At 41.1% G+C, this 16,805-nt stretch overlaps 1 protein-coding gene across 1 annotated transcript in view; it reads left to right on the top strand.

Moving 5' to 3' along the window:
- Positions 1-13,648: 13,648 nt before the first annotated feature.
- Positions 13,649-16,805, top strand: part of TMEM184C (transmembrane protein 184C) — a 20,046-nt gene continuing 16,889 nt past the window's right edge. Inside the window, exon 1 of the mRNA XM_011973247.1 lies at positions 13,649-14,391. Coding sequence (XP_011828637.1) covers positions 14,269-14,391 — 123 coding nt within the window. The 5' untranslated portion in view covers positions 13,649-14,268. The remainder of the gene's footprint in view (positions 14,392-16,805) is intronic.

Genomic DNA, 16,805 nt, shown 5'->3' with positions numbered 1-16,805 from the left:
GGGGAGCTGAAACAATGAATGCTCAACCTCCCTCTCCTACCTTGTCTGATCTCTGGTTACTGCCCGCTCTTGGCCAAACCTGATGGAAGCCAGAGGACAGGGAAGCCTGTTGTAGTCCAAACAGATGAGCCTCCCAGGGCATGGAGTACAGCAGAGAAGGAGCATGGTGGTGGGTATCTGTAATCCCATCTACTTGAGAGGCTAAGATAGAAGAATTGCTTGAACCCAGAGGTGGAGGTTGTAGTGAGCTGAGATTGCGCCACTGTACTCCAGCTTGGCAACAGAGTGAGACTCCGTCTCAAAAAAAAAAAAAAAAGAAAACAGTGATTAAAATAGCAACCAAAATATAAGTCGTAAGATTTCTTAACTTTTCTTGAAAAAAGAGCTGCCAGTTAAGGCTAAAGAAATCTGTTTATTTAAATCAGCAATAAACTAGATTATGTGGTCTCCAAATAAATATGATCTTTCATATTATGTATGTAAGATGTATTTATAAAAACAATATAAATATTATAAACAGAAATATGAGTTAATATCAATAAGCTTTCACAACAAGAAAATGTCTAGTGTCATAAACCATCTTTGGGGAAAAACAAAACCCTGCTAGGTATGAGAGTTTGTAACTGTATATTCATATGCACATGCACACACATATAATCTCCCACACTTAAAATAATCTAATTAAGAAACTACAATCTCCTCTTAAAGTTGAAATTCTTTCAGGCCATGAGTAAAGACAACAATGGTATGGCTAATGCAATATACAGTAACATACAATACAATACAATACAATACAATACAATACAATACAACACAACACAATACAATACAATACTGGCTCACTACTAGAAATATTAAGAATTACCTATAACTCGAAAGAAAATTGGGCTACCAGGCTTCATTTTGGTGTTATATTTTTTGGCATAAAAGTGTACTAGTCTTCTGTTTCAAACTTTGTTTTCACTCTGCCTTCCTTCACCTCTTTCAGAAAATACACAAGGCTCGGCTCTGGGTTCCCTGAGCAAAACCAGACTGGTCAGCTTCATGTTGCTGTAACTTTCAGATCTGGATATTGTCACCCATTTGCTCTTTCCAAAGACAGGGCACCTATTTCAGGACACCTGTCCTGTTGTTGTACTTTTTTTTTTTCTTTTTTTTTTTTTAATGCTGGTGACGGTGTAGCTGAAAATTCAAATGGAAAAGAATTTCAACGGATCAGCATCTTCTTTTCCACTGATTTTTTTCTAAACCGACTCTTGAGAATGTTTCTGTGCCAGATTATTAGTCTGTGGCACGGCCTATCTTTTCCCTGCAAGCCCTTTCATAATCAGTGTCGATGGCCACAGAGTTCATTCGACCCATGGTGATGAGAATCAAACGTGAAGATGATTGAAATAATTGGGTCAAATCTGCAGCAGGCCATTTCGGTGGCCACAGGAGAATGAGGGCATATTCAAAAATCATAATGAATCACATTCTCTGCAGGTAAAATAGGAATGATGATGACGTGGTATCAGCCAATTTCAGATGGACACTAGCAAGAAAAATGTAAATGATTAATATTTATATAGGTGCAGAATAAAAATAAACAATACTGTATCATATGAATGTAGGTAGATTTATGTCCCAAACATCTAATTTCCAGCTCATTCCCTTTCACTTTAAAAAAAAAAAAAGAGAAAAAATGTTATGCAGTAATGGAAGCATTGGGGAATTGGAATATTTTGTGCTACGGTGTGTTTTAAATATTTTCTCTTTCATTATGTCAGGTTGGAATTCTCCCATTTGTCACACCAAATCCATCATCTCAGACCCCTTCTCTGCTGTGCTCCGTGCCCTGGGAGGCTCATCTGTTTGGACTACAACAGGCTTCCCTGTCCTCTGGCTTCCATCAGGTTTGGCCAAGAGCGGGCAGTAACCAGAGATCAGACAAGGTAGGAGAGGGAGGTTGAGCATTCATTGTTTCAGCTCCCCTCTGGGGGCTCATTCCTGCACAGAAGGTCGCAGCTCTTTTCAGATGGCTCATTCACACAGCCTGTCTACCTCCCGTTAGAAGTCATTCCTTCCTCCTTTTTGTCCCGTTACTGCACCATCCCAAATGGTTTCCATACTCCTCGCCCACGTCTTTGTGAATAACCTATTAAACTCTCTTCAAATCACTCGATTTAATTTATCATGTGTTTTCAGCTGGACTCTTGACTGAATCATATGATAACTAATCATTTTTAAAAATTATTCCACAGTGTTCACGCAAAACAATTCTTTGACAATTACATCAGGTGTGGTTTGTTCCCTTCACCCTGCACATGGTTTCCACTTTGACCATGGCCTGAGTCACTTGTCATAAGTGACTCTATTTTGATATTTATGATCACAAACATCACTACATATCAGGCCCCTTCTTGGGGAGATAACGTTAGAAGGAGAGTGGTTGGGTGGGCTACACATGAAAAATCTACTCTAGTATCTCTATTTCCAAAATCTTTACATTTCTCCCTCTATGTTATGCCAAGGAAATTTTAGCACTTCATCTTCTCTTTCACATGTAGGCTTATGGAAGCAGACGGTAGAACTGTGGATATTAAAAGCTAGAAAACACAGGTGGGTGGGGAGGAGGGAGAGAGGTTAGTTAATGAATACAAAATTACAGCTAGAGAGGAGGAATGAGTTCTGGTGTTCTGCAGACATTAGGGTGAAAATGGTTAACTACGATTTATTGTATATTTTCAAAAAGCTAGAAGAGAGAATTTTGAATGTTCATAGCACAAAGAAATGATAAATGCTTGAGGTGATGAATATGCTGATTACACTGATTTGATCATTACACATTTTATACATGTATCAAAATATCACATATAGACAATTATTGTACATCAAATAAACATAAAAGGAAAGATTTTTAAGTACTTTGACCTTATTTAGTGTTGATCAACACATTGTAGGTTTCAGTCATCTAAGGATCATTCCAGCTGCTCCAGGTAGCAAGGTTTGCTGAAGTAAGGGAAGAGAGTGCAAGAGGTTCTTACACCAGCAATTAAATATTTCAGCCTGAAAGTGATACATGTGACTTTACCTCATAACCTATTGGCCAGGACCACATGGCCCCAGTTGCAAGGAGGACAGCAAAGTGTAATCTTTCAAGTTCCTAGAAGGAGAAAAAAAAAAAACTAGGTATGTGTGAGCATCACAACCAGGTAACTTAGAGCTGTCTGCAGAACACCAGAACTCATTCCTCCTCTCTAGCTGTAATTTTGTATTCATTGACTAACCTCTCCCCCTCCTCCCTTTCCACCTGTCTTTTAGAGGTGATGAAAAGTTACAATATTCATACAGTTTTCAACTTGGAGGATTGTAGTCACTGTATTTTGAGTTTTTAGTTGTTTCTCCCTCCCAATTTCTCACATCTTAAATGTAACTATACTAATATTTTAGGTTTCAGGTAAGAGTATGTCTGAATTGATACCAACTCCCAATAAGACATGAGTCTTAGCCTTTTGCTCATGCTCAGTTTACAAAATAGTTTATTGGTACCTTCTGGACCTGTTAGGGCTGTGTCTCATAATTGCCATTTCCATTTTATAATGGAATACTATTGGGCATACCCAGTTTTATGGTTCAGTGATTAGATGAGAGTTTGTGGTGGCTGTTTTAGGTTGTCCAGTCACTAGACAACCGAGTACTTTGTTCTGGGACTTGCCAGAGTCTCCAAACAGCATCTCTGCTGCCATGCACAGTTCCAATGCCATTGAATCCACTAGGTCATAAGACTCAAGTGGCATGTCAGCCTTCAACCCAGCCTGGACGTGCTGCAGGTCTTATTCTTGTTCCAGGACTTCCTTAAGACTGGAAGCTTATGGGTTATTTCCTCAGTTGGTTAGTGCAGCATGCCCAAATGTGGTATATGCTGTCCCCAAATTCCAGAGGCTTATCAAATACAGTGCCTTTTTCTTTGTGGTGGAGGGTGCAAAGTCCTGCCATTTGTGATTTCCTAACATGCTACAAACCACTGGACCCTTTTGAAACGTCACCAAAGTGGTGGCAGGGCCCTAAACTTTCAGAGGGTTTAATCTCCTACCCTTTGCATATATATTTTCTACTTCCTTCTCACTAGGTTCAACAAAAAACATGATCATCAATGTAAAGAACTTGTGTGATGTTCCACAGAATACAATAAAGATATCCCCTTGTCTCTGCTATATAAATGCAAACTGCTTCTGATTTTGATTACTGGTTAGGATGGGAAAGAATGCATTTTCCAGGACAACAGTTGTATGTCAGGTGCCTGGGGGTATAATTTGTTTCAGTAAATATCCTGTATCCAAAACCATAGCTGCAACTAATGTCACCACCTGATTAGGTTTGAAATAATCCACTGTCATCTTCAAGGCCTGTCAGGCTTTTGTTCCAGCTAAACAGAAAAGTTTTATGCAGATACAGTAGGAATTACTACCCCTGCTTCTCTCAAGGTCTTTATGGCAGCAGTAATTTCTACAATCCCCCCAGCAGGATCGCTTATTGTTTACTAGCTGGGTAAATTGTTTGGGAAGAGCTCCAGAGGCCCTAGATGGTCCTTCCTTTCATAGTAGCCTTCACGCAACAGGACAGGGAACCAGAATGGTATCCTGCTAGTTACCAAGTATATGTGTGTGTATGTATTCCCACCATGTATCCTGGGCCTGGGATAATATACACTGGATGGGTCTGCAATCCCAGTAGGTCCACTGTTACATGAATTGGAGCCACAAATTCATCTAACACCTGACATCTGTAAGCCCTACTTTGGCAGATGATTGTAATGTTTTTGGTCTCTGGCAAAAGTGTAAAATCAAAGCCAGTCTGTGATGGTTCCCAGTATGTTTTAAATTCCCTGCTGCCAGTCCGCAGACCCCTGGGTGAATAGCTCCAGGTCACCCTGTGGAAGACTTGGGAGGAAATCCACTGGATATACTATGTCTAAACTACAGAGTTCTTCTTCAGAGGCACCTGGCCTCCACCTCTGTTGAGGGGCTTCATCCATCCACTGACTGAGTTCTGAGAATATGGTAGGGAGCCATGAATCCTAACAGGGTGTCTAGTTTGTTTCTGCCCAGTAGTCCTAGAGGTCTAGGTCAACTCAGTGGACCTCAAGCTGCTCATTGATTTCATTTCAAAACACTCCTATGACCATTCCTTCTCCATGACACATTGTACTAACTGCACATAAATTTGTCTTTGTCTGTTAACATCTCCCACCTACCCTCTACCTCTCTGGAATCCCATTTTCTCATTGTAATCAGGACATGCCATTTTTGCAGCATTTCCATTGTCTTCTCTGGAAGTCAGAGGACAGTTACCAAGGGAGGCCCCTTCCCCAGTGCTTGGTGAAGAGGTGTTCTCCAAACCTCCTGCTAGGTAGTAGCAGAGCTGGTTGCTAAAAACAGGGCTTTGAAGAGGCAAATTTAAAAACTGCCACTGCCACCAGTTTCTGAATGATGAACCCTGGCATTCCACTGGAAGACCACAACTGTGCTAGATACCTCATTCTGCCTTCCAGCATACCAAGAGAGTGCATTATTAGGGGAACCTAGTCACTATTCAGACCCTTAGTGGCAAGGGAGTTAGGGAAATGTAGTTTCTAGCTGGATGGCCAGGTGCCTAACTGAAACTCTTTTACTATGACAGAAAGGAAGAACAGATTCAGGGGATAATTTCCACTTCCCCACATTTAACTCTCCTTCTCTACCAGTTCCTTCCCATCAGCATTAAAACATGTTCACAGATTGTTATTTTCTTCCACTTCAGGAGGAAAAGTAAAACTCATTTCCATATCCCTCCTCACTATTTCTCTCCCTTTATTCTATGTAGTTAAATATTATAAAAGAATTGTCAGCTAGGCATGGTGGCTCACGCCTGTAAACCCAGCACTTCAGGAGGCCGAAGTGGGTGGAACTCTTGACTTGACGTCAAGAGTTCAAGGCCAGCGTGGTCAACATGGTGAAACCCTGCCTGTACTAAAAAAATTAAAAACTTACCCAGGTGTGGTGGTACATGCCTGTAGTCCCAGGTACTTGGGAAGCTGAGGCAGGAGAATGCTTGAAATCAGGAGGCAGAGGTTGCAATGAGCTGAGATCATGTTCTGCACTCCAACCTGGGCAACAGAGCAAGACTCTGTCTCAAAAAAAAAAAAAAAAAGTCTTCAAATGCTTATCAGTGTATGCAGAAAAGTCTAAATTTAGCATAGGAAAAGGGGCTCTGGATATTAATACACAATATACAAAACTGAGATCATGTTCTGCACTCCAACCTGGGCAACAGAGCAAGACTCTTCTCAAAAAAAAAAAAAAAGTCTTCAAATGCTTATCAGTGTATGCAGAAAAGTCTAAATTTAGCATAGGAAAAGGGGCTCTGGATATTAATACACAATATACAAAACTGAGACCTGTGGAATGATTGAAAATTGAAGACTTATTTCTTTTAACATCACCAGTGTGGTAGGCAGACCATTCTCCCCCAAAAGATGTCCATATTCCAATTCCACAAACTGTGCATACATTACCTCACAGAGCAGAAAGGGATTTTGTAGACATGGTTAAAATTAAGAACGTTGAGATGAAGACATTGGCCAGGCACAGTGGCTCACATCTGTAATCCCAGCACTTTGGGAGGCTGAGTCAGGAGGACTGCTTGAGCCCAGGAGTTTGAGACCAGCCTGAGTAACATAGCAAGACCCATTTGTACAATCAGTCAACCAATAACAAAGAAGAATTGGGGAAAATATCTTGGATTATCTGAGTGCACTCAATCTAATCACATGGGTCCTTAAGAGTATAAGATGAAGAACAAGGGATATTACATGAAAGGGACTCAACTCACTGTTGCTGGCTTTGAAGGTGGAGGAAGGGGACTGACCATGAACCAAAGAGTGTGGACATTCTCTAGAAGCTATGAATGAACCTCAGGTGACAGCCAGGAAAGAAACCAGGGCCTCAGTCCTACAACTGCAGGGAACTGAATTCTGCCACTGACTTGAATGAGCAAGGAAATAGATTCTCCCCCACAACCTCCAGGAAGGAAAGCAGCCTGCTGACCCCTTGGTTTTAGCCCTTTGACATCCGTGTTAGACTTCTGACCTCCAGCGCTGTAAGATACTAAATATGCATTACTTAAGCCACTAAGTTTGTGTTCATTTGTTCTGCTGGCAATGGAAAACAGATGTATCTTGTATATCAGACAAGATACTTTTCCCCTTAAATCTTCCTCCCTGGAGACATTGATCACAAACCTGGGATTTCTGAGACTAGAGACCATTTTAAAAGCTTGGTTCTAGGGCAATTGCCGGATGCTTATATCCTGACCTAGACATGGTTCTACGGAGAGGATGAAGCAAGAAGGGAAAAAACAAAGACCTTGCTCTTCTGTTTTCCTCTCATTTCTCAAACAAGAAAATTGGAAAATGCAAATCATAGAATTTATACTATTGGAGAAAAATATCTAGTTCTACCTCTACATCGTAAAGATACCTCATAAGTAGAGGCACCATTTATGGCCCAAGCCTGATGGACTCTATTCAGGGATAACGTATGCACAGAACATTCCTTTTACAGTGTGGGAGGAGTTACACAGGCATGCAAACACACACATTCTACCCATAGAAAACCATCTAGAACAGGTGCTCATGAGTTTACACAAGGACACTCAACAGCCTTAAATACACGAGCAAAGTAAAGGTAAAATTCAAGCTCCATAGAGACCTCTCCTCATGTTCAAAGAAGAAAACTCCTCCACACTAGGACAAAATTCCCCATGAATTATCTTTACCTCGCGTAAGTCAAAGCCTTCTTTCTATGGGAATCACCGCAGGCTAGCATCTAATGGACAAATACAATGCATAATAATTTTGATTTAAATCCTAAAAGAATTTATCTCAGTATAAAAATATTTTTCCTTTCTCACATTTTTAATAATACACAGAATCTTCTTCCTAACCAAAAAGACCTTTTCTCCCAAATCCACGGAATTATCTAGTTTTAAATCTGTTAATTTAAGTTTTTCTCATTCCTTTTAACCTGAAACTTGATATTCTAGAAGTATCACTTAAATTGGTCTGAAAAGAAAACATCAATGGAGATAAGAAAGAGGAAAAAAAAGAAACTCTCCAACCAGATAGAGCTACTGGAAAGCTTACTTAGTGAGCAATAATTTATAGAAAAGGTAATTTATTATTTACTATGTAAGTTGTTTGCACCATTCACAGTATCTTCTTCACTCAGTGATAAAGCACCACATATACTTCTAAGGCCTATTGGGTGCTCAAACTGCTTTATCACCTTTCTTGTGAGGAAATTAGAGAACTCAACAGTGACTAATCCAGTAATTCTAGTAACACATCTTTAAAGATGAGGGCAAATGTTCTATTCATTTAAATATTTATTTCAGTAGTTTAAACAAAGAACCTTTATTTAAAAAAATATATATATAAAAAAGTTAATATACTGGGGGAATAAATGTGAATCAAGAATGTAAAACTTAAATCTGTAAAGCAGAGGAAGCCATGAGAAACAATTGTTGGGCAAGCCCTGAAAATGTGGGGAATAGTATCTGGAATAAAATAAGAAGCAAGGCCAAGCACAAAGGCTAGCCCACGTCAGAAGCACAGGTAGGACTGCAACTCTCAAATAGTGTGCTGAAGAGTGACAGGGTGCTGGAGTGAACTCATCGAAGCACCTTGGGATGTTTTCTGTGTTAAAGAAACACAGAAACATCTGTCAGATCTTATGTGAATGTCTGTAATTAGGTGTTTGGACCTAATTACTTAATGAGTGAAACTATTAGATATTTCTCTGGCTAAGGGACACCATGAAAAAACTAGCGAGATTCTAAGGGCACCGTGAAACAAGAAAGTTTGGAAACTTCTGCCTTAGGGACATGCTAGGATTCAAAGGACATTGCCTGCTCAGAGTAAAATTAGAGTAGCAGATGAAGAGTGGAAAGGACAGTGCCTCTAGCTTCTGCATACCTAATTATACACAGTGGGGCCTTTTCATAGCTCAATGCTGGCTCTAAAGAACTCTTGTGCTCTCTCATTCTAAATTCACAGCAGGAGCCCCTTAAAAATCACTGAATCTTACTTTCAAACCAGTGAATTTCATTCTTCCTTAATAACAAAAACAAAGCAGTAATTTTCCAGTGTTGATCTTGGGACCAAACAGAGTTCCTCAAATATTTAGAGAAATCCTACTAAGATTTAAGTATCACTTTCTTCATGAAGAAATGAATGAACTTTATGGAAAGATTCACTCTGCAACTTCATAATAGCCCAAAATTTAAAAATTTACTCTAAATCAGGGATTGGTAAACTTTTTCTATAAAAGTTCCAGAGTAAATATTTTAAAATGTTCTTTTACAACTCTTTAAAAATGTAAAAACCAACTGAAAGCAGGCACTTGAGCAGATATTTGTACACCCATGTTCATAGCAGCATTATTCACAATAGGCAAAGGGTGGAAACCCCCTAGTGTCATATCAATGGATGAATGGCTAAACAAAATATGGCATATACACATAAAGGAATATCATTCAATCTTACAAAGGAATGAAATTCTGATGTATGATACAACGTGGACGAAATTTGAAAACATCAAGCTAAGTGAAATAAGCCAGATGCAAAAGGGCAAATATTATAGTATTCCATATATGAGTTACCAAGAATAGTCAAATTCATAAAGACGGAAAGCAGAACAATGGTTACCAGGGCCAGAGGCAAGGGCTAATGGGGAGTTGTTTCATGAGTACACATTTTCTCTTTGGGGTGATGAAAAAGTTCTGGGGATGATAGGGGTGATAGCTGCACAATGTAAATGCAGTTAATGCCACTGAAATACAGTGGTAGGTAAAGTTGAAGCTTAGAAGTGGACAGAAATAGCTTCAAGGTTCAGATTTGAAAGTTTAACTTTACCACTTGTGTTACTTTTATTTTCTTCTCCACTCATTTGGTGCATAGTAGGCCATTTCCCCTCCCATGTGTTGGAAAGGAGAAAAAAGGAAACATTGGTACATTAAGCTTATTCTAAAGACTCAGATCTCTCCCCTGCATGCTTGCAACCTTTAAATGTAACTCACTTAACTCATGGATTAGTTAGCACAATCTCAGACTCTGGAGCCGACCTATCCCTAAAATAAGAAAAACGTAATGGACTGTATGTAGGCTACAGGCAAAAAAAAAAAAAAAAAAAAGTCACTATAAGCAAGAAACTTCTTTCAGATTAGATAAACAGTACAAAAATGTACAGACAAAAGACAATTGTTTCAGTTATCTATTCACTGGAAGAGATGTGTAACAAACAACCCTAAACTCAGTGAAGTAAAATGATAATCATTACCCTCATGAATTCTTCAGGTCAGGACTTAGGACAAGGCAGAGCAGGCATGGTGTGTCTCTGGCCAGGATTAGGGCCTCAGCTGGGATGACCCAAATGACTGAGCGACGAGAATGGCTAGGAGCTGGAATCAGCTTCTCAGCTCACATGACTGGCACCTAGGCTGGGGTGACTCAAAGCCTGGGCTCAGCTGTGACTGTTGACCAGTGTTACCTTCAAGGGGTCTCTGTCTTGGGCTTTCTCACAACATGCCAGCCTCAGGCAGTGGAACTTCTCACAGGAAGACTGAGAGTTCCAAAAGGTAAATGTTCCAGCAGACAATGTGGCACTGCATGGTCTTTTATGACCTAGCCTCAGAAGTCACATATGGTGACTATGACGACTTTCACCACCTTAGATTGGTTAAAATCAATCACAAGCCCACATACATGTAAGAGAGGGAACACAGACTCTATCTTGTTATCAGATGAGTATCAAAGAAGTTGCAGTCAGGTTTTAAAACTACCATGGACATATTTATAGAGAAATGGAGATACATGGCAAAGGGTTAACAGTGTCCACCCCCCAGGATCCCTCAAAGTGCATTTAACTTATTATCTAATTCAAATTAATCCAAACTTATCCTTCAAGAATAGCAAATTCCACCTATTTTCATGTGATGCAGTAACAAACTTCAATTAACCTCTATAACTTGCATCGAAGTTGACTAATATCTTGTTTTTGACCCTAGCACCATCTGCCAATTTTACTCATTTCTTATTTTTCAAACACCGTCAAGCTCAGATCCACCCTCAGGCTTAGGCTAAGTCATATCCAGAAAGAAGGCAGAGAATGCCTATAGCAAGCAAAGCAATTAGATTAGCCTTATTAACAGCATTATGGCTGCTGACACCAGTGGTCATTCCCTATCCTTACTAGACTTTAGGATCTTACAGGTCAAGAGAAAAAAATGAAACAAATGGTGGGCAAATAAAGCTATCAACTTTTATTCTCCAGAGTAAAAACATTTGAAGAACAACTACTATCTATTATCATATTAAAAAATAGGATAGACAATTTCAAAATAAAGCATGGTCCTTAAGAGTGAATACATTTAACTAAATGAAAAACTCATATATCTTATCTGAAATGCTTTGGACCAGCAGTGTTTTGGATTTCAGATTTTTTCAGATTGGGGAATATTTGCATTATACATACCAGTTGAGCATCTCAAATCTGAAAATCCAAAATCTGAAGTTCTTCAAGGAGCATTTCCTTTCAGCATCATGTAAGCACTCAAAAAGTTTCGGATTTTGGAGCATTCTGAATTTCAGATTTTCAGATTTGGCATACTTAATCTGTAATTTTGGTTTTAATTTCTCTGCTGATCTGAAGAAATGTCACCATAGAAGAATTCCAGTTCGCAAACTGGTATGTGAAATCATTTGTGCATCTGTCTCGTCTCTTCTATCTTTTGCTTTTTTCTAATGGTTTTAGATTTTTGCTTTAAGAATTCAAAATCTAAACAAGACAAATAAGTAAATGAGTATAATACCATATGAATGCTGTAAGAATACATGGGGAAACAAAAATAAAGGAAGGTCTCACAAACTAGGTAAAAAAAAGTTTGCCCATGAGAAAGAATGGGGAAAATTATAGGCAGCAAAAACAATTGTAGCTGAAAGCACAATCTATGCATACAGCATATCCAAGATAGCCTCTACTGTATACCAAAAACTAAAAGAGTAGTTATACTTGGCTGTAGAGTAAGGTTAACTTTCTCTTCATTATTCTTCTCTTTTATGAACTTTAACAATAGAGCAAGCATTAATTTAATGATCAGGAAATGTTTTTTAATTTCAATTTTATTTTTTATTTTTTTGAGACAGAGTCTCGCTCTGTCACCCAGGCTGGAGTGTAGTGGTGTGATGTCGGCTCACTGCAAGCTCTGCCTCCCGGGTTCACGTCTTTCTCCTGCCTTAGCCTCCTGAGTAGCTGGGACTACAGGCGCCCGTCACCACACTCGGCTAATTTTTTGTATTTCTAGTAGAGACGGGGTTTCACCCTGTTAGCCAGGATGGTCTCAATCTCCTGACCTCGCGATCTGCCCACTTCGGCCTCCCAAAGTGTTGGGATTACAGGCGTGAGTCACCGCGCCCGGCCTTAATTTCAATTTTTCAAGTAAGTTTAGGAAGAACAAACAAAAGGCCTGTTTTTCCAGTAGAGAGCAGTTTGGGTCAGGTTGTAAAATACAGATGTTAATGACTGGGAAGTAGGCAGCGGAAGTCAAGCTCCAAACAGACGACACCAGGAAAGGGGCTCATAATATTCCTTCAGTGTCTCTGTAAGAATCCTGGGCTAGGTGTACTCAATGTTGCAAGCCTCCTTACCCATATGGTCATTAGGCGGAAATCCCCCAGGTGGCAGTCACTAGCAGGTCAAATGCTTAAATATAATGCCCTTTGGAATCAGAAGGACCAAGGTTAGTATCTCCACACTAACACTTAACTAGCTCAGTGAGACTGGGCATTTAGCCACTTGACTTTTTCATCTGTAAAGCGGAAAAATGCCTACCTCTCAAAATGTTTGTGCAGAACAACTTACATAATGTAGGTAATGAACTTAGTACAGTGCCTGTCCCCCTGAAAATTACAATAATATAAAACGCATTTGTATATGTAATTGAGAAGTAGATATTTGTTTGCTCTATTGGTTTAAAGGCTTTAAGCATATAAAACTCCTTTGTCAGCTAGAATGTCAACTTTTTAAAACGTAAATGAGTGCAAATGTTTAACACGAGTTCCAAATGTGGAAAGGACATTTCGTATTTGCGGTTAATTCTAAAATTAAGCTACCTTTAGAATGATATTTCTGTAGGATCCAGAAATAACCAAGCGGCCTAGCCCCTAGATTCCAGCAACTGACATAAAACTAGGTGGAGGTTTCCCATTCTTCCCTGCCTTCTTACTCCAGCCGGCTTCTGTATCCACTCTAGATTGAATAGGGGATGTTTTGTGTAGAGATGGGCCTTCTCTCTTCCAGTCCAACTCTGAAGTAACCGCCCCTTACCCAAGCTTTCTTTAAACTGTCATAACGCCATCAGAAGAATGTAGTAGGTGTGCCTCACGTATCCTCAAACAATTCCTGCAGCTTCCAGAATCCTTGTAATAGCCCACTGGACCACCTGCGGCAACTCCACCCACTTCCATGCATCTGCTCTTCTTTCTAACCCCAGTACACAATCCTGCAGCCCCGCCCCCGCAGCTGACCAATCAGAGAGAGCAAAGTGAGCCGGATGGGGCGGGTCCAGTTTGGCGCTGACGACAAATCACCTGCCTTAGACCTCAGGGGCGGAAGCGGAAAAGAGCTGAAAGTCCTGGTTTGGCCTTGGGTTCCGCCGTAGGGGATGTCCCGTGCGAGTGAGTGAGATCCTGGGGCCTTACCTACTAGTGGAATCGGGTGAAGAGACGCCTGCCAGTGCGGGAGGTAGGAAGCTCGATTCCCCAAAGAAAAGAGCGAGTGGGCAGGCAGCTGCGAGACAGAACCGGAGTGTGCAGGGTCCCTAGAGGCCGGTTCCTGGTCGGTGCTGCTCTCCTGGAAGCCATGGTACAGGCAGAGCTCAGGGCGATCCCCAGGTGAGGGCAGCGGCTCTGCCTGGGATTCCACCGCAACAGAACCGGGTAGATGCGGGGTGGGGAAGAAAGAATGTTGCCTGCACTGCTCCCCAATAGCACCCTGAGCGGCTACATTTGCAGGAGCAGCAGCAGAAGAAGACACAGCGCCGGTCCAGGAGGCGGCTTGAGCTGTTCGTAAAGTCGCCCGACAGCTTTTTCTCCGTAGTATGCGAGTTGACAAAAAGCCAGAGAACAGGGCTCCCCATTACAATCTTTTCGAGCTCTTTTCCCTTGCTAACCGGATCTGATTGTGCGAAAACATGCCTTGCACTTGTACCTGGAGGAACTGGAGACAGTGGATTCGACCTTTAGCAGTGGTCATCTACCTGGTGTCCATAGTGGTTGCGGTTCCCCTATGCGTGTGGGAATTACAGAAACTGGAGGTAAGAGGGTTCTGCACCATCAGCCTCTACACTTTCTTCTACCCATCTGTAGTTGGGAAGGAGACACCCTTCCCCCATTTCTGCCCTGACAATCCTGAAAACCATCTAATGTAAACGAGCCCACTCTTAGGATATAAACCTCTCTAATTTCTTGTTCACGGTTCTTCAAGTCATGCTACAGGTGGAGGTGAGACCGGGTCGAGAAAATAGAATATATTAATATAGCTGCTTAGAAGGGCACTGTTTTGCAAGTATTCATCAGTTCCCTGAAAATAAGGTAATTTTATTCCTAAAATCTGATCTGTTCAGATATTGGACTAAACTAGGTCAAATAAACTACCTTGAAAACCATGTATTGAATTTTATTAGTTTTTTACTAGCTTCCTGAATCAAAGGATTCTCGTTGTTTTAACTTTGGTGTTCGTTTTTACTGTGGAAATTAGCTCTTACCCAACAAAGGTTTTGCAAAAACCCCCTTATATATATTTTTTTGATGTCATATGCTTATTGTGACATCAGTAATGTAGTACAAGCTGGAAAACCCCAAGGTAAATAACTCAGATATAAATATTATATAATGAACTTTAAATTCGGGGTTAATAAAACCCACCAAGTACTTTTACAAGGAACACCTATTACAAGAACTATAACAAGACCATGACTATTTTAGGCCCTTCTTCATTGTGGAAATGATTTTTACATAAACTGTATTTAATATACATTTGTGTTCTCTATTTAGACTAAATTATTTTCTGATGACTTTCCCATACTAGCATAGTCCATGTAGTTGTTCGTTTGTTTGTTTGTTTTTGAGACGGAGTTTTGCTCCTGTTGCCCAGGCTGGAATGCAGTGGTGAGATCTCGGCTCACCGCAACCTCCGCCTCCCGGGTTCAAGCGATTCTTCTGCCTCAACCTTCGTAGCAGCTAGGATTACAGGCATGTGCCATCACACCCCGCTACTTTTGTATTTTTAGTAGTGACGGGGTTTCTCCATGTTGATCGGGCTCGTCTCAAACTTCTGACCTCAGCTGATCCGTCCTCCTCGGCCTCCCAGAATGCTGGGATTACAGGCATGAGCCACCGCGCCCGGTCCCATATAGTTATTTTTTGTTGTTGTTTATTTTTATTTTCTTTGAGACAGAGTCTAGCTCTGTTGCTCTGGCTGGAGTGCAGTGGCGCAATCTCTGCTCACTGCAACCTCCGCCTCCCCGATTCGAGCAGTTCTCCTGCCTCAGCCTCCCAAGTAGCTGGGATTACAGGTGTCCACCACCACACCCAACTAATTTTTGTATTTTTAGTACAGACGGGGTTTCACCGTGTTGGCCAGGCCGGTCTCAACTCCTGACCTTGTGATCCACCCGCCTTGGCTTCCTAAAGTGCTGGGATTACAAGCATGAGCCACTGTGCCTGACCCATATAGTTATTTTTAATGGCCATGTAATATTCTGCTACATTAAATATTTCCCATTTGTTAGATATTTAGGTTATTTCCACAATTTGTCTACAAAAACTTAGGTATAAGCATCTTAATACATTGGGTTTTTCTTACTTTGAAATATTTCCTTGGAGCATGGTATAGGAACTACTTTAAAGGTTAATAATATGCATAATATCAGTCCAGTTTAAGACTTCTCTTAGTTGCTAGTTTCAACTGTGGTTTTTAAGTGCCACTAGGTTTTTTTTTTGTTTTTGTTTTTGTTTTTGTTTTTGTTTTTTTGAGACGGAGTCTGGCTCTGTCGCCCAGGCTGGAGTGCAGTGGTGAGATCTCAGCTCACTGCAAGCTCCGCCTCCCGGGTTCACGCCGTTCTCCTGCTTCAGCCTCCTGAGTAGCTGGGACTACAGGCGCGTGCCACCACGCCCAGCTAATTTTTTGTCTTTTTAGTAGAAACGAGGTTTCACCGTGTTAGCCAGGATGGTCTTGATCTCCTGACCTCGTGATCTGCCCACCTGGGCCTCCCAAAGTGCTGGGATTACAGGCATGAGCCGCCTCTCCTGGCCAGGTGCCACTAGCTTTTTAAGAAAAATTGGAATCTGCAATCTGTACTGCTAACATCCTAAGCCAAATTCTCAACATGTCTTGCTTGGTCTCTTCTCAACACACCAGCCAGAGTAACCAGTTAAAACATGGCACATTATGTGTGTCCTCTTAAATCGCTTCTAGTCCTAGAGTAAAGGCCAATATTCCTCACTATGGCCATCAGGGTCCAACATGATCTGACACTACTCCCACCCGATCCCCCTCTGACTTTTTCTCCTCAAGTCCTAGGCTTCCACTGCTCGACTTTGCTCAAAAATCCCAGGCATTGGCGGGGCAGGATGGCTCACGTCTGTAATCCCAGCACTTTGGGAGGCCGAGGCGGGCAGATCACGAGGTCAGGAGATCGAGACCATCCTGGCTAACATGAAAACCCGT

This window comes from Mandrillus leucophaeus, unplaced genomic scaffold (assembly GCF_000951045.1).
Source record: "Mandrillus leucophaeus isolate KB7577 unplaced genomic scaffold, Mleu.le_1.0 Scaffold136, whole genome shotgun sequence".
In the NCBI taxonomy this organism is placed as follows: Eukaryota; Metazoa; Chordata; class Mammalia; order Primates; family Cercopithecidae; genus Mandrillus; species Mandrillus leucophaeus.
Note: the sequence above shows the minus strand (reverse complement) of the source record. Positions and strands in the feature narration are given on the sequence as shown.